We start from the raw sequence: 18,390 nt of genomic DNA on the forward strand, positions 1-18,390 counted from the left end.
ACTTGGGAATCCAAGTGTTTCCTATCAAATTGGTATCAGAGCGTCGATTTGGGACCACCGGCGGCTGAAATTCTGAAATTTCAGCAAGTTTATCATTTCCGGAAGTGATATTTTTGAGATCCATTGGGAAGAAAGATGGCCGGAAAGAAGGTTGACATCTTGGAAGGCGAAGTCGGCCAATTGAAAGCCGATTTGGAGGAAAGATTCTTCAACCTTCAAAATCAAATCACCTCCAACAATGAAAGGTTGGAGGGGAAGTTCACCGCAATGGAGGAAATGTTGAAGAAACTACTTGAGATGAAAACCAATCCGGCGACATCGGAAGTAAGAGAGATCGCCGACGGCCATGGCATGGGAGGAAATCCGAACCCCTTGCGGGGGAGGAGAAATGTGGAGGTGGAGATCCTAGAGGAAGAGAACGACATGCCTCCTTTAGAGCCCCTTTCGAGGGAAGAGATGAGCATGGGATATGACAGAAGGGGGGCTGATTTTGGTGGGAGAAGAGAGGGATCGCATCGCCGAGGTGTTGAATTCGAAAGAATTCAGCGTCGAGGGGGGGATTTTGAAGGAAGAAGGGAGGAACGTCATCGTCGAGGTGCTGAATTTGAAGGTATTTAGCGTCGAGGTGATGATGTTGAAGGGAGGAGAGGTGAGTATGAAGAGGGGTTAGAGTATATTCGTCGGAGGGACGATCGGGACAATTGGGGAACGCTTCCTCTGAGGGGAATGGGAGGCTATGGAGGATACCGGGGAGATCCCAAGGTGAGGAAATTGAAGATGCCCGTTTTCGAGGGGGAAGACGGCCATGGCTGGATCTACAAGGTGGAGCGTTACTTTGCGGTCAATGGGTTGACAGAGGATGAGAAGCTGACGGCGGCAGGATTGTGTCTGGAAGGAAAGGCTTTGGCATGGTATCAGTGGCGTGACAGGAGGGAGCCTATCAGGAACTGGAGGGAATTCAAAAACTGCATAATAGAACGTTTCCAAACCGACCGGGGAGGAGATTTCTATGAGCAGTTCTTTGCTCTGGTGCAGGAGGGATCAGTAGAAGACTACCGTGATCGGTTCGAGCACCTGGCTAGTAGGGTGGAGCGATTATCAGATAGCGTATTGGAGGGGAATTTCATGAAGGGGTTGAAGGCAGAGATCCGAGCGGCAGTTAAAGTTCTGATGCCTAGTGACTTGGAGGAGGCAATGAAGTTGGCACAGCTGGTAGAAAATCAGAATAACCTGGAGAAGGGAGCTAGGATCAGCAGCTCAGGAGGCTCTTATAAGACTACGACCACTCTTTTAGCACAAAAGGGGCCTGCATCAGTCAACAATAATGAGATCACCAGGGAGAAGCCAATAGGAGGAGGGAGTGGGGATAACTTCAAGAAGCTCACTGAGACAGAATTATAGGAGAAGAGGGCAAAAGGGCTTTGTTTCAGATGTGACGAGAGGTATACGCCGGGGCACAGGTGTAAGGACCGAACTCTTCAAGTTCTTACTGTTTGTGATGAAGAAGGAATGAAGGGTGTCGTCTTTCCACCTTGCGGACAAGGTGGATCTTTGGGAGGGGAGTATTGTTAGACCGGTCCAGGCGGGACCGGTTCACGGGCCAAAATCGCGAAACAGGCGGAGATCTCCGCCTCCTGCGGAGATCGAGCGGCCCGACCAGCCCATTAGAGCATTTTAGGAAGCGTTTTTTAGCGTTTTGAGAGGGAAATTTGAATGTAGGGGCTGTTTAGGGATTTCCTTTTGATTTGTATGCATTAAATAGTTGTTTTTCCTAGGGTTTGGGCATCTTGAATTTGGCTGAAATTTGAGATCTCTTAGATTTAGGTTTTCTTTGGGCTCTAGCGGCGTCTAGAGATTTGGGAGAGATCGATCCTCCTCTCGAATTGAGGATCAATTGTATCTTTTCTATTTTCTTTGATTTCTATTGAAATACAAGTAATATCTTGTGCTTTTCTCCTGTTTTTCCCTATTTCCTGCTGCGTTTTCATCGAATTCATGCTGTTTTGCTGCTGTGGACAGCAGTTGGCTGCTGTAATTTTACGGGTTTGGGATAGAAACACTTGCGAATCCAAGTGTTTCCTATCAAAAACACTAGTTTCATACAAATGCAACCAAGAGGCTACTTCAAACCAGATTATTACAAGTCTATAAAGTCATGATGAGGCCTAGGATTGTAGCAACGACAAGTTACCTTATGAGGAAGAAACGCAAGGAGATGCATTTTACAATACCATAAACATGAACATCCAAGATTAGGCCCTCTGCAGACGTATTGCCTACACAGTGTAAAACAGGTCATGCATTGTCCACCAAACTTCAACTGCAATGCCTAGCAACCATGATTAAATCCCGTGCATACTTTCTAGTTGGGTCACATTTGACCAAGTTAAGCCAAATCATCTTAAAATTAATTCAAATTCCAACAATAGGTTCAAACAGAAAAAAAAAAAAAACTGACAAAAATATATTTCTACACCCAGTAAGTAATATTTATGGTGGCAATAGTGAAAAAATGCATGCCTAAAAAGGAAATCAATCAAATAAATGCAAGCATTCATACCGCAGTCACAAGAACTATGTGGTCTGGACGGTCAGGTGATGTCATAAAGGCAACTGAGCTAACAGGATGGTTGTCATGTGGAGTTAGAGTGGCAATGGGCATCACCTTGCGATCTTCCCAAATTTTTATCTGTTAAAAGTAGAGAACATAAAAAAGCAATTAACCATTCGAAACAAATCAGGAAAATGTTTAGATAATTGAACCATTTATGCAACCACACCAAAAATCATTCTCATACTCTTAGGAGATGTTTGGGTTGAAAAAAGCCTTTGCTGTGCAAACCAATCCTACGAAGTAAATTGAGACATTTTTTTTCTGCATTTATATTGCATGAGCTTTGCAGAGGAAATAGCCTAAAAAGAGATTTGGGGTAAGGTGCACAGAGAAACTTTCCGCTAATCATACTAAAATATTGCAATCTGAAATTCTTTTACTTGCACTTCATTTTGCAGCCAACTAAACAGTCCCTAAAGCAAAATGTAAACAAACATTCACAAACAGCATGGTGTTAATGAAAAAACAAGTTCTATACAAACTAGATGAATTCTTAAACAAATAGCACTTTGCAATATGTATGGGATTCATATTGACAGATAAATAAAAATAAGTTAACATTCAGTCACCCTATAAAGAAACTAGTAATATGCAATGCTCACTAGAAACAGCTTATTCAGTTTATTAATGATCAAAATCTTTTAAGGAAATAGCATACCAAATAGAAGTATTAGAAGAACTCAGAGTTTGACTATGATTGATGATAATTATAACTTCTATTAACAAACAAAAAACCTCAATTTGAAATTTCATTGAAGGTATCCCTCTAACTCAGACAGACCTCAAATAGAATAATATTTTTTTGTAATACCAACAATAATATAATCATAAAAATTATATGAAAATAACCACATAATAGTAATACTTTGATGCGTCTTGGAAGTAAAACAGCAAGTAGATAAGAAGAAAAACGCAAAAAACAAATATTATGACTGATTTTTTTTCATTTCTTCAACAAATAATGAAAGATACAATTGATCTAAAATATTCGAGAGGAACATCGGCTCTCCCACAAACCCTAGGCGCCGCTAGGAACAATTCCAAAGAAAACCTATAGCAAACACAATCACATAATGAAAATAAAACAATCTAATTACCCTTTAAAAAAACACCATATTTCCCTCCCAAATTTGAATTCAAATCAGACCTCTTTCCCTTAATAAGACCTTCATAATTCCCTCCCAAATCTAAATTCAAATCAACTCTCTTTCCCTATATAAAACCTTCATAATTCCCTTCCAAATCTAAATTTAAATCAGCTCACTATCCCTAAATAAAATCTTCTCAATTCCCTCCTAAATTTGAATTCAAATCAACCCTCTTTTATTAAATAAATATTTCCTAATTTAAATCATCACTTATGCGAATGAATATATTAAAATTCATATTGATAATTTTTTTAAGAAAAATATATTGTTTAAATTGCAAAGATTGTAAAGTTATTCCAAGTTAAAGTTTGTATACCCAATATCGCTTATTAGTTTTGAACTTTAAGATGAAGGGACAAAAATTTTAAAAAAATAAATATAAACGTTGTTCTAAAAGATTAAATGGGAGCATTTAAAGAATATACTAAAATATATATATATATATATATATATTTTTAGAGTAAGATACTAGATCTTAAGATTTTGTCTGTGCATATGGAAGCTAATGTTATGTGGGAATAAGCAAGTAATGATATTAAGCATGTTGCAAAAGATATGATTGGTGTATCAAAGAAAAAAGCTTCTAATAGTAAAAATAGTTTGCGGTAGAATCAAAATGCGTAAGAAATGATAAAAAATAAGAAGATATGTTATAAAAATTGATTTAAATGTAAAATTATGGTAATTAGGAAAGATATAAGAGGCTTGTAAGAGGTCTAAGAAAGCAATATGCGATGCAAAAATTTTAGCTTTTAAAGATTTAAATAATATATAAGATATTAAGGAGAACGAAAGATATATGTATAATCTAGCCAAACAAAGAGATAAAAGTGGTAAAGATTTAGTTCAAGTGAAGTATATTAAGGATGAAGATCAAAAAGTGATTTTATTAGAAAAGGATATTGAACAAAGGTGGATGAGATATTTTTCTAAACTTTTCAATGAAGATTATGAGAATGTGATTGACTTTAGTAACCTTAGAACCCTAAATGAAAATAAAGATTTTTGTTTTTATCAACATATTAGTAAAACTGAAGTTTAAGAGGCTTTAAAGCAAATGAAGTATGAAAAAGTTGTTGGACTAGATGATATTCATATAGAGGTATGTAAATGCTTAGGAGATGAATAAATTTCATGGCTTATTAAACTTTTAATATTATTTTGAAGACTAAAAAGATGTTAGAAGAGTGGAGAATGACTATGTTGATTTCTATTTTAAAGAATAAAGATGATGCACAAGAGTGCATGAATTATAGAGGAATTAAGTTAATGTGTCATACTTTAAAACAATGGGAGAAAGTTACGGAGCATATAGGTTGCGGCATGATACTAATTTTTCTCAAAATCAATTTGGATTCACACCAGGTAGGTCTACTGTAGAAGTTATACATTTATTGAGAGGTTTGATGGATAAGTATAGAGATAATAAGGAGGATCTATATATGATATTTATTGATTTAGAGAAAGCATATGATAATGTGCCAAAAGAAGTGCCATGAAGAGTTCCTTTTGCTTTAGTCATGGATGTTCTCACTAGACATTTGCAAGAGGTTGTACCCTGGTGTGTGCTTTTTGTTGATGATATTCTTCTTGTTGATAAGACTAGAGAAGGAGTTGAAGGTAAACTTGAATTATGGAGGTCAACCTTAGAGTCTAAGGGCTTTAGTTTGTGTAGATCTAAAATTGAATATATAGTGTAATTTTAGTAATAATAGATCTAGTTGATCAAATCATTAATAAGAATACATGTTCGGTATCTTTGGTCTATTGTTCAGAGTAATGGTGAAATAGATGGGGATATTATTAGTAGAATTCAAGTTGGATGGCTAAAGTGGAGGAATGTATTGGACTTATTGTGTGATAAAAAAGTCCCGCTCAAACTTAAAGGAAAATTCTATAAGATGGTGGTTAGACTTGCAATGCTTTATGGTGCAGAATGTTGACCATTAAAAGAGAAGCATATTATTAAGTTAAGTGTTGCAGAGATGAGATGCTCAGGTGGATGAGTGGCTTTACTCTTAGAGACAGTATATGAAATGAACATATACGTGAAAAGGTTGGAGTAGCTCCAGTGGAAGATAAAATTAGAGAGTCGCCTTAGATAGTTTGGTTACATAAAATGCCGACCTTCCGATGACCTGGTTAGGAAAATGTATTAGATTTGACTTATAATAAGAAAGGTAGATGTAGACCTAAAAAGACTTGGTTAAAAAATATTAGAAATGACCTTTCTTTATTAGATTTAGATGAGAATTTGTATCACGCCGCAACCTTATGATATTTTAAATGAATCTCCTTTGAGTAACAAGGAAAAATTCTGAGCCTGCATAAATGGAACTTTCTCTGGTAATTGGGTGGGTTAAGTAACATGAAAGTAAGAATCAAGATTTTACTGTAATACATGTTCAGGTATCCTATACATGGACAAAAGGTCTGCATTGGCACAAAAAAGCCTGCTGCCTGCCAAGATTCCGGTAGAATGACGGTCCCAACCTTAAACAATGCTAATGTATTTCCACTTTTATTTATCTTTTATTTAATATGTGCTGCTGCATGAACGTATTGATGGTTTAGCATATCTCTATACTAGCTCCTTGAGTAGAACCTAACCAACCAGTGTAGAGCAACATATATATATATATATATATATATATATATAGAGAGAGAGAGAGAGAGAGAGAAACTTTTGGTAAATTAAATTAAGCAAATTCTTTTTTTAGGAGCATTCATGAACAGAATATCGGTAAGCGTAATTGATTTCCATAGGCATTGGACTGATCAGTAATATGTTTTATAAAAATTATACTGAGCAAGATAGGATGAAAGTAAATATGATCACATCCCCAAAAACTAAAGAACAAACTGAAATATAATGGCAAGGTTTAATTTGATGAAAGCATAGGTAGGGGTTTCTTAAAATCAATAACTGGAAGAAATATTAGACTCAAGTAACTAAGTTTTTAAAGTAGCTCCAACAAAAAAGAAAACATCTCACTTTCCAGTTTTTTTGGTGATGACGTTGAAACATCAAAAGTTTATCATCCATTCAAATTACTGCATTCCTATGCATGAGGAAATCAAGTTAAAAGCATGTATACTGCCAAAATTCAGTTTTAATGAATATAGACAATTATGAAAGTTAAATTTTACCAAAAAAATTGATAAATAACAAAAACTACGAATGCAAGTAAAAGCATAAGGCTTCAGTTGGCATTGTTTCCCTATCTTGTTTAATGTGAAATTAAGTCATCATACTCATAGAGCAGGACATGTGCGAGTGTTGTCCATGATCATGAACCTTTGAGAAGGTACAAGGTGCACATGCATCAAATTTGACTCAAATTTACACTCAAATCAATATTGCTATATGTTGAGTTTTTAAAACTTTAAGCAAACAAAATGAGACTGAATTGACCATACATATATAGTACCGCTACGACACAAACATACAGAAATGCAGCAACAAGCAGGCTGCGCTTTTCTGAACAACATATAAAGATTTCCAAAATATTCAGTATTTCTAGTTGTTTCCATCACAATAACTTGGCAAATGCTAATTAAGCTCAGCAATGATTACAAAAAAAAGGGAGTGCTTATGCAACATATCCAACGCACCAACATTGAACCTTTTTGGAAGAATTTATTCTATGTCAAGCACTCAAGCTTAAAAATACATCAAAGTTTTATCATCAGTTGACTTTGTTAACAAACGATCACAGAATCCTTATGGATTAACATTACCATTAATTGCAAGCATGCAACAGTTTGAGATTTGCGATATGAACGGCAAGTATGAAATATCTCAGAATCCCAAAACATTAAAATTGAAGTATCATAAGGAACAGAGGACGGCAAACATATTCAACATAGCAAAGATATGGCATAATTTGTTCAAAATGTTATAAAGATTGTAAGCAATGCCAGAAACAAAGAGTTACAATAGTAAAATTAACACTTCCATTAGCTGTGTCGTGCATTTAAAGATGCACACCTTTCCATCCTTCGATGCTGAAGCCAAACGAGTTGTCATCCACTGAGACATGGAAATATCTGTAATTTCTCCATCATGTTTACCAATATGTTGCACTCCATCAATTAATTTATCAATAAGGCATCTAACAGGTTCCTCTGCCGAAAACTGTCCAATTCTCCCAACCTTTAATGTATCAATTTTTAGCAGATAGTTCCCAACTCCAACAACTAAGACTTCCTAAAAAAAAAAGTCATCAAAAAGTGACAGAATAATATAAATGAAATTTGGCATCAGCAAAGAATGCAAAAAGGAATACTGGACAGTAACTCCCAAAAGAAATAATTAAGAGAAGTTACTTGTTTATGAGGGTGCCAGCAAACCCGTGGATGATAAGGTTCTCCTTCTCCAGCACCTATAATTTGTAGAGCTAAAACAATTTTTCCTGTTATCTGAGGCTTACTATCATCATCAAAATCCTCATTAATCTTCCACACAAAAATTCTACCATCTATACTTGCACTGAAAAAGAAAGAATATCAATGTAATGATTAGGAAAAAAGCAAGGAAAAACATAAAAGATGAAGACATATTGGTACATCTTCATAAATAGCATAAAACAAAACATGATTTGGAAATAAACCTGGCCAACAATGGTACATCTTCAGCAAAGAAAGCCATGTCAGTAACTTTCTGAAAAAGATTTATTAAATTAGATATTGGGTGAAATATAAGAACAACAAGAAAATGTCAACTGCTATGATATCAAATAAACTTAAACATAAGAAAAGAAAAACTGTACAAGACAGTGAACATCTTCATTCGTAACAAAACACGCTAAACTATAAGAAAAAATAAATTTATAAAATTTTGGCCAAAGGAGAAAGAAATTCAAACATATCAAGAACACATCACTCAAACTTGCCCGGAGACAGCAAGCTTCATGAGTTGTAATTAAAAGTACAACATTATCAAAATGCCAAAATTTGCTTGATCAACAAATGAATGTCAATTAATAAAACATTTTGATGGGGACATCGGAGCTTGGAAAGTCTATCAGAGAAAAGGCTGCCGATTTACGACCACGATCACGCCGATATATTTTTAAGTCGTTATATGTATTTGTTTTTATTTATTTATGTTTGTATTTGCTTTAGTTGTTTTCCCCTTTTACCTCTTACTTAAGGTTGGTCATGTGTAAGCCCAAAGGGCAATGTCGTCTTTTATTTTTTGTCCATTGTATGAGATTATATATAGCCCTTATGCTTCTTCTTCCCTGGATTGGGAATCCTCAAATCCTTCTTGCAAGTGTCGTCTTCCGCCGATCCACTACATCACCTTATGTTATCTTTTGAAGGTAATGAATGAATGATAAAATTTTTCCGTGCTTTGAGTTCTTCTGAGAGCTTGAGAGAAATTGGAGAGAGACCCCTTGGAGAGGATTCAGATCACTCGCCAACCTTGGAAGAGTCTGGGTTTGTGGTTAGGTTTTTTTTTCTTCTAATCTTCCTCATTTGTTCTTCCTCTAAGCCACGGTTCACCAAGCCCCAACCGCCAGATCCCCACATATTTTCCCCTCCACACCCCCCAGCTTCATCCCACCACCACCACCCTGATCAATCCCTTCCCCCCCACCTAGCTGTCGCCCCTCTCACCCAAAACCCCAGTCCAAACCGCCGAGCACCCCTTTGATTTTCCCTCCCTCATCAATTGCCATTACGTCTTTCCTAAATTAGCTCTTCGTATTTTAGGTAACTCAAATAATTAGCAAATTCAAATCTATTTGAATTTGAAATTATTACCTAAAGTATAAATCCTATTTTAGGAAAGTTTCCAAATCCCTTCCTATTTGAATTTTAAATTAAATTGGGATGAGATCTCTCTTTCCAAATTTAATTTCCTAAATCAAGAAAGCATTAAATGCTTCCATAAACCACTCCCTCTCTCCCTATGTCGCCGGCCCCCATTCAATTCTTCCATGGAATTGTTTCCAAAACTCAAGTTACTCTCTTGGTCGAAATTCCCAAGTCCCCACCTCCTTTATTTCTTTCCAAAATCCCACCCTTCATGTTTGGAAATAAATCTCAAGCCTTCTCTACTCCACCCGCCCCCTCCATGTTTTCAAACCTCCTTTGAATTTCTTTTCAACTCAAGTGACTTTGATTTGGAAATTAATTACAGCCTCTCCCTCCAAAATTCTCTCTCAAATTCAACCCTAAACTCCACCAAAATCTGAACTTACTTTTCCCTAGGCCTCCTCCACTAGGCCAGCCACTTCCCTCCCTAATCTCCGCTTCAATCTGTGAGAGGAACTTGTTTCTCTCAAGAGGAGCCTTCAAGGGGAGCATTGACGGTCGTCTTCAACATTTCAACCCTTCAAAATCAATGAATGACCCATTCCGATCTTGACTCCGGATTCGTTTACAACAAGCAAGGGAACGTTGACATTCTCCGATCAACATTTTTCGACGTCAACCCGGAAGTCGACAACTCCGTCGAAGAATATTTGGATCGCAACATCTTCAAGCTATCCGAAGCAATCGAAGAACAGCTTGCCAACGTTCAGTAGCAAAATATTTTCGGCCATCAACAAGGGTGAATTTCTTCCCCAATTCATTTATCTTCTTAATCCACTAACCTTGTAGGTGGTGATTCAATCGCAATGAGTCATGCCTCGCCCTCTGCCTTCCCTTAGTAAACGTAAGATTGAGTTATGACCTTCTATGTTTTTTATTTCGTTATTAACTTAGGGGATTTTATTGAATAACTACTTAATTCGCATTTTCTTGAAATTCTAAATTGTTTTGATGATTCAAGTCCTTAGCATGTGATTTGGCCTAAGCGTAGCTACCCCTCCTTTGTTTTCTATCATCGTTTAAGTGGCTAACAGTCTTAATTATTATTTGCTCTTATTTGAAAACGTGCAAGTTCTTATCGCGTTCATTGAAAACATATTTAGTCCTACATCACATTTGCTATCAAAGAGGTAGGCGGGCCTAAGTAAAGTTCAGGTTGCCTCCATCGCCACACAGAGATATGACTTTCAACCATGGAAACAACCTCTATGAATGCAAAACTAGGGCTAATGACATGAAACCTTCCCTAAAACTTGCACTGGTAAGAGCCCCATGCACAAGGATGTGTATTTTAAATACTATGAAACACATCCTTGAAACCTTCCCTAATTCTGTTAATCGTTTCACTGGTAAAACTCCTTTTGAAATTATTTATGGACAACATATTCCTCATATTTTAGATAGAAACTGCTTGCCTTTACCTAACAAAAGTAGTGCTGAAGCTTTTGAGACTTTTGACCACATAAAGACTGTTCAACAGCAAGTCCTTGAAAAACTCCAAAAAGCTAATGCTAAGTACAAATCTACTGCTGATAAACATCGAAAAGAGGTTATATTCAATGAGGGTGACTTGGTTATGGCTTACTTTCGTCGCCAACGATTTCCTATTGGTACTTTTAGAAAGTTAAGCAGAAAGGTATTTGGACCATTTCATGTGCTTCAGAAATTAGGCACAAATGCCCCTATCTGTTGGATCTACCTATTTCTGTTGGCACTTCTCCTATATTTAATGTTTCTGACCTTTCTTTATACGAAGGAAATTCTGATGATTCTGTAGAAATTGAAACTTTGTCACTCTCCACTTCTATGGCAAAGACTGAAGAACAAATTGAAGACATTATTGATGTCAAAATTTCTAAAATAAGGCATGGTGTGCATAAGAGATTATTGGCAAAATGGAAGAATCGACCTCTAACCGACTGTACTTGAATGGACGCTAAAGAGCTAAAACGACGTCATCCTGATCTTTTTCAGAAAGTTACTGAAGCGTTCTCATCCGGAGATGAGACTCTCCCACCAGGGGGAAATTGATGCAATCATAATTTATGTATTTTCATTATCAAATATTGAACATTAATTTTTAATTTAGTTTTATATTTTTTTAGCTATCCAATGATGGGAAAGCATCCAATGATCATGGTAGGTTGTGCTTGGGCTTTGGTAGACCTTTGGTTTGCTAGCTTTGTGGATCCTTTGGGCTGCTACTGGTTCTCGGGTTGGCTTATGGTTCTCGGTTTGAGCTTATGATGATGTTGGGAGGTGGAGGTTTATTGGAGTTGAGCTTTATTTTTTCTAAGTTGTTAGCTCATTAATGTTGAGCTGAAGTTTAGTTCATTTATTGGGGGATTTATTGAACTACCTAGCTCATTAATCTAAAAAGGTATGCTCTTAAATCTTGGATTCATTTTGGAGTAGACTTGTCTCTTCTCCTCCCCTTTTTTCTTCTCATTTCCCTGTGCTGGGTGAAATCCCGTGCCTTTGCCCCTTTGGTTCCTGTGGCTGTCTGTTCAGTTCTGCGGCTGGTTGCTTGGTTTCATGCTGGGCTGCTCGGTTCCGCAGTTCTCTGCTTGGTTCTGTGAGTTTTCTTCTCTGTTTTGCTGTGTCATTTGGGAATTGTTATTGTGGATGTTGGCCTTTCATTTCCCTAAATCTAATTGGTTTATTTGGTGGTGCTATGGCTGTTGAGTTCCCCTCTCTTGCCTATATATTGAAGATGTATTTTGAGGGGAAGGGTTGTTGAAAATTGTTGAGCATTGTCTCTTTAAAAACCTGAGGGTTTTCTTCTTGGAAAAGCTTGAGAGCTTTGTCCACTTCTTCTTATCCTCTATTTCGTCTGGGCTTCTTACCTCTTTCTTCTCTACGCAAGTTCCACTCCATTTGTATCCTTCTTCTTGAACTTTGGAGGTGTTTGTTGGCTGATTTGGGAGCATTTGCTGGAGGAGTTTGGTTGGACGTTTGGACCTTCTTGCTGTGGTGGATCATCGGTTTGCTAGCCCTAAGCACATATTTTACTTAACCTACATTTCGATGCATGTGAGGAAACCGTTCTGACGGTTGTTCTGAGGATAGCGACTTTTTGTATTTCTTTTGTTTCTTTTGATCTCTTCTAGTTTTTATCTGTCGGTTTTTGTTCTAAAAGATGATTGCTACTATTTGAATCGAGTTTGGTTATAGTTTTGCCCATCGATCTCCTTGTTTGACATTTTCTATCTAGTGCGCTCGCATCAACAATACTATACAACAACAACATCATCATCATCAAGCCTTTATCCCACTAAATTAGTCAGTCTACTTTTGTGTTCTTTCTAACAAGACAATACTATAGTTTACAAAATTAATCTATATAATTCAATACCATTATCTAACGTACTCTGATTATCATGTGGTGAAACACATTTTCCTTGTTTTTCCAACATTAATCTATATAATTCAGAGCTTTCAAATCTGCTTGAGACTTGTTTCAGAACCATTAGAACTCACACCATTCTATATAATGCATAGTTGTTTGAAATTTGGAACAGAACAATCAAGTAAACTTAAATTTTGCAGAAGATTTTAGCAACAACTTTAAGCAAGCCTTGTTAACTGATTTTTAGCACATATAAAGTAAAAAGATAGCAATTCTTCTCTCTGTTTTTCAACTCTTCATATCGAGGGTATTTAATAGGGTTATAATATGTGCTCAGTATTGAAAAGATAATTGTAAATTCATGACAGCAATATTTTGGCAGAACTTAATTGTGAATTAGTTTGAAAACCAAAATAAAGACTTGATTACCAATGGACTGAAACTTATTTTTTGTTAAATGGGTATCTCCACAAAAATTGTCAATAAGATAATTTGAATAACCTGCAACATAAATTTGAGCAAACAAGGCTGTTTTCGAATAAGAAAGAAAAACAACTTAAACCACAAAAAATATAAGCACTAAATACAGACAAGGGCCTTCTTTTAAGTTAACTCCTATTTCCCTCATCAATTGACGGCCTGTTAACTTTAATACATCGCTATGTACTATGAAGTAATTCGGTAACATTTGGTTTGAGTTTCATGACTTTCATCTCTGTCATTACTTATTTCTTCTTGGGCAATTTGAATTCCAGAAGATGCACCATCACACACACACGTGTGTGTGTGTAGAGAGAGACACACACACACACAAATTCTCTTGTTTCCCTTCCCTGTGCCACAATGCCATATACACCCAGAATTAAACCTATTGTAAGGGTAACGAATATTGCAGAGAATTACATAGTTAATAGAAGAAGACATGAAACATCTTTTTAGACACTTTCCATAGAAATAGAGCACACTTAATTCATTACAACAGGGAAAATTACATGAACTGCTGCTCCACAAGATTTAGAAGAGAGGATGATGTAGAACTGGTATGGGGGTGGGGGAGATTTGAAATTTCAATTAATTAATTCCCATAATGATTTCAATCTAATTTATTTTTTAATTTGAATTAGATTGGAGGAGTTTCCTAAAAAAGAATCCTATTTAAGGAAACAATTCAAATTTCAAATTTGGATTGGGGGAATTGAATGGAAATATTTCCCAAATTAATTTTCAAAGAAAAGGAAGGGAATAAAGAAGGGAGTTTAATGAGGCATTCAAAGCTTTCCTACATTAATAAATTAAATTTGGAATGAAAAATTTTATCCCAATTTAATTCAAAATTTAAATAGGCAAAATTTAAATAGGCTATGAATTAGTAAGTTTTCTAAAATAGGATTTATAAATTAGGTAACTATTCAAATTCAAATGGATTTGAATTTGATCATTGAGATAATTACCTAAAATATGAAAACTAATTTAGAAAAGACTTGACGGCAAGTGGAGATGGGAGGAAACCAAGGGGAGGGCCGGCGGCTTGTGGCTTGGCCGTGAGTGGTGGTGGAGCTAAGGCCGGTTTGGTGGAAGTAGGGAGAGGATGAAGATGGCGACTAGGAACAACAAGAAGGAACAAAAACAAAGAAACAAAAGATAAAAGATAAAACCGCGAGCCTTGCACTCTTCCGAAGACTGACGGGTGATACGTTGCCCTTCTCCAAGGAACTTCAAGCCACGATCCCGGACCCATCCTACAGCTGGTGAAAACTCCGATTCCTTCCCATAGAAATCTCACTAATGTCCTCCCAAAAAAAACACAAGTGCATAACACAATTTTTATTATAATTCCATCATACCTAATACAAGAGAATGAGCCTCTATATATAGGCCTCAAAAGAAACTAAAAGACAAATTTGCCCCTTGGGCTTACATAAGACAAGACTCTTAAAAAAAGGGTAAAAAAAGAAAAATACAAAATTAAATCAAAATACAATTAATAAACTAAAATAAAATTGAATGATCTTAGTCGTCGATCTTCGACTCTTCCTTTGAATATCATCCACTGTCGGATGTCCGCATCAAAAGGAGCATGACAATATCAACATAATTCCCAATTCAAAACAGAATGAAGAAGGATTCAAAGTAAAGTACAAACATTAGCAATATGAATCAGAGTAGATTAATGCCACTCGATTTACCACAGACACCTTGCCTATGGACCTAGCCAATTAACTAGGATAGGTGAAAAGAAAGAACATCAAATATGTTATTTGACTAATTAAGCAAGAATTGTTAGACAAATTTGTGTTCACAAAACAGACCTATTAGAGATGCCACGCTACAACTAAGAAAGCTTTCTCGTTCACAACCTCAAATCTTGCAATGCCTCTCCTGCCCCAATTGCTAATTAACTATTGTCGACAAGCACTGGCTGAAAGCCTAAAGTATTAAAACCAGTTTTAATGTTTATCTCTAAGTCATTGTTTTCTTTCATTTCTTGCTTGCCTTCCATTTTTTCCTTCATTGAAACACCTTTACCATTCAACCTATCCAACTATTTTAACCAATTTGAATTATGATGTGCTTTTAATGGCACTCGGCATCCCAAATATTGTTAAAAGCTGACTAATGGGCATTGCCTCCATCTAGGGGTGTCAATTCGGATCAGCGGGTCGGGTTCAGGTTGAACCCGGAACTGACCCGGCACTGTTCGGGTCAACCCGAACCCGACCCGTTTTTAAAAATGGGTCAGGTTTCCGGACCCGAACCCGACCCGATTCGGGTCCGAGTCAACCCGAACCGACACGAATGACCCGAAGTTGGCCTAAAATTGCTAATTTTTGGGTCAAAATCGGGTAAAAAATGGGTCAATCTCAAGTTTTCGTGTCAAATATGAGTTTTCGTGTCAATTTCGGGTTGCTGGGTCAACCCGAGGTCAACCCGAACCTTACCCAATTTTTAAACCGGTTGATTTGTTCAACCTGAACCCGACCCGTTTCGGGTTCGGGTTGACCCGAACCCAAATTTTTTCGGGTCGGGTTCAGGTCGTGTCAAAAATTGACACCCCTACCTCCATCCATTTTTTGGTCTATCATTCGATATCATATTAGATGCTAACCAAGAAATAAAATTAGAACTTTCCCTTCCATTTAAGATTTACCTAAAAACCCAGCCATCAAAATCTCATCAATCATTATCATCATCTTTATCATTAGCCTTATCACAACTATTTGTGGTCAACTGTATGAGTCTATGAGACCACCTCAATTAATTTTGCTAAGTGTCATATTCTACTCAAAAATAGATCATTTTACTTTATTGAAAACAGTAATCAGCTTTCACCTGTCTTTGGTGCAACCGTAGTGCAGGTCAAGTCTTACTCAGAGCAACATTGTACAACATTATAGGTTACACTTCAATCAATATGCAATTTCACCCACCATATATATCAAAGCTATCATTTTGTACCCCATCTAGCTGTAATTGTTACATGGACATAGGAATGCAAGAATGAGAACACACAACCATGTAGAAAGCAAAAAAATAAAACCATCTTAATGATCCCCGAACTTAATATAAACTCATATAGCATCCTTTGTTCTAATGTTTCAATGAAACCTGGACAAACATTTCCTAAGAACTTGAAAATGGAAATAGGACCAGAAAAAAAAAATTTAATAACCAATTGTACGAAAAAAAAATTCTTAACACATCTTCGTAGTACTGAAATGAGTTCTCATGTGCCCATTTACAATAGAAATAAAGCTCAAGAGTCCAACAAATTATATAAAATATATTTAAATTAACAATACTCTAAGGGTGCATACTGTTAACTTCTTATCATAATAATGAAAGCCCAGGCAATAAAAACCTCTTTAACATAAATTTGTAAATGTTCAAATTCCTCCCAAATATACGGATTCTGCGACTAACAATCCTGAAATCAACAACCACATAAAAGTGTGTGCAGAAAATAAACATTTACATTATGCTAAAACCATCACAGCGGAAGTAGCTTCAATTATTTAATTTACTCTTGAGCTGCTCCCCACTTGATAAAAGAGAGAATATTCCAGCTGAATAACATAAAACCAAACCAATTTATAAAAAGTATGCATGCTTTTGCATGAAAAAAGCCACTTTCATGCGTCACGCTTAAACACAGAATCCCACTAAATAAAGCACCCATCATGCTTCAATACCAAACAGAAAAATAAGCAGCTTCCAAACAAATAAGAAATTTTCTTCGAAAATTAACCTGGGTATGCCCACGAAGCAAGGATCGAAGTGCCGTGTTGATATTAAGCACGCGAATAGCTCCAAGCTTGAGTCCATAACAAATGTACACCCGGTTGAGCGCAATCTGCCGCCCCAGAACAAGGCCAGGATCCGATATATACTTAGTAATAGGAGTCACCTCGAGCTGAGGAGGCTGAGACTCCCCTGGCAACCTTGAGTCCACATCGTACACGGCACGATCTCCGGCAGCCAGGCGCCGCCCCCGCGGTAATTTGCTGCTCGGAAGTCTCGCCGGATCCGGCTGCAGCATAGCTGGAGGCGGCGGATGGAGAATCGGAGGGTTACCTGGCGCCGCTGAAAACTCTGAAGGCGACGTTGGCGATGGCATCGAGATGGCTGACTCGAGATTGGCAGGTTGGGCCGTGCCGAGAAGTGCCATTAGGCGTGCGCCTGCGTTAGGGTTAGGATTGGGGTTGGGGATAGGAATAGGGGACGGAGCCTGCGGATAGTGAAGAAATGGTCGATGCTGGAACGGCGGGGTTGACGGAGGGTAGGAGAAGGCGCTGAGAGGCGCCGCTGGCGATGTAGAAGGTAATAGCGGAGCGGGGTAAGAAGAGGGAGGTGGGAGGAAGGGACTTGCACCCCTGGGGACAGGATTAGGGCTGGGGTTAGAGGAGGGAGTTAGAGGTTTGAAGAGCTTCTGAACGTCGAAGGGGGGAGTTGGAGTGGGATTGGAGCTAGGGCTAGGGGCGGGGCTACCACCTGAGGAAGCCATGGATAGATCTGCAGATGGAAGTCAGCTTCGACTGAGGAAGTGAAGGGGCCGGCAGAAAAAGTGGGAAAGGATAACCGTGCGAAGAAATTGTAATGGTAAATTTATTAAAATGAGATAACAATTGAAGTGTTTTATTGCTTCAGATAAATAGTCCACCGAATAATTCATTGTCAACTTATAAAATAACATATCTATTTATTAGCACATTCAGCATTTTGTTTGCTGTGATAATACTTTTTTTATGTCTTTTTCATACAACTGAGGTAGTTCGAAAGAGAAATTAAGTTTTGTTTTTATAATATATTAACTCTGATAAAAAAATATTAAACAGGTTTGATACGTCATAAAAAAATTATCTTGATTTGGCATGAATCTCAATCCAAAATCAAGTTGTAAACTTTCAAAATTAAAATTGGGACCATCCGAACTCCGATTTCATCAAACTTATAGT

At 37.1% G+C, this 18,390-nt stretch overlaps 1 protein-coding gene across 1 annotated transcript in view; it reads right to left on the reverse strand.

The window, feature by feature from the left end:
• LOC110112327 (enhancer of mRNA-decapping protein 4) overlaps positions 1-18,034 on the reverse strand; it is a 30,923-nt gene extending 12,889 nt beyond the window's left edge. Inside the window, exons 1-5 of the mRNA XM_020844518.2 lie at positions 17,184-18,034; positions 8,376-8,425; positions 8,092-8,254; positions 7,754-7,972; positions 2,561-2,689 (exon numbers count right to left, since the gene is read on the reverse strand). Of these exons, the coding sequence (XP_020700177.1) occupies positions 2,561-2,689; positions 7,754-7,972; positions 8,092-8,254; positions 8,376-8,425; positions 17,184-17,939 (1,317 nt within the window). The 5' untranslated portion in view covers positions 17,940-18,034. The remainder of the gene's footprint in view (positions 1-2,560; positions 2,690-7,753; positions 7,973-8,091; positions 8,255-8,375; positions 8,426-17,183) is intronic.
• Positions 18,035-18,390: the final 356 nt, after the last annotated feature.

The sequence above is a fragment of the Dendrobium catenatum genome, unplaced genomic scaffold (genome assembly GCF_001605985.2).
Source record: "Dendrobium catenatum unplaced genomic scaffold, ASM160598v2 fragScaff_scaffold_621, whole genome shotgun sequence".
Classification (NCBI taxonomy): Eukaryota; Viridiplantae; Streptophyta; class Magnoliopsida; order Asparagales; family Orchidaceae; genus Dendrobium; species Dendrobium catenatum.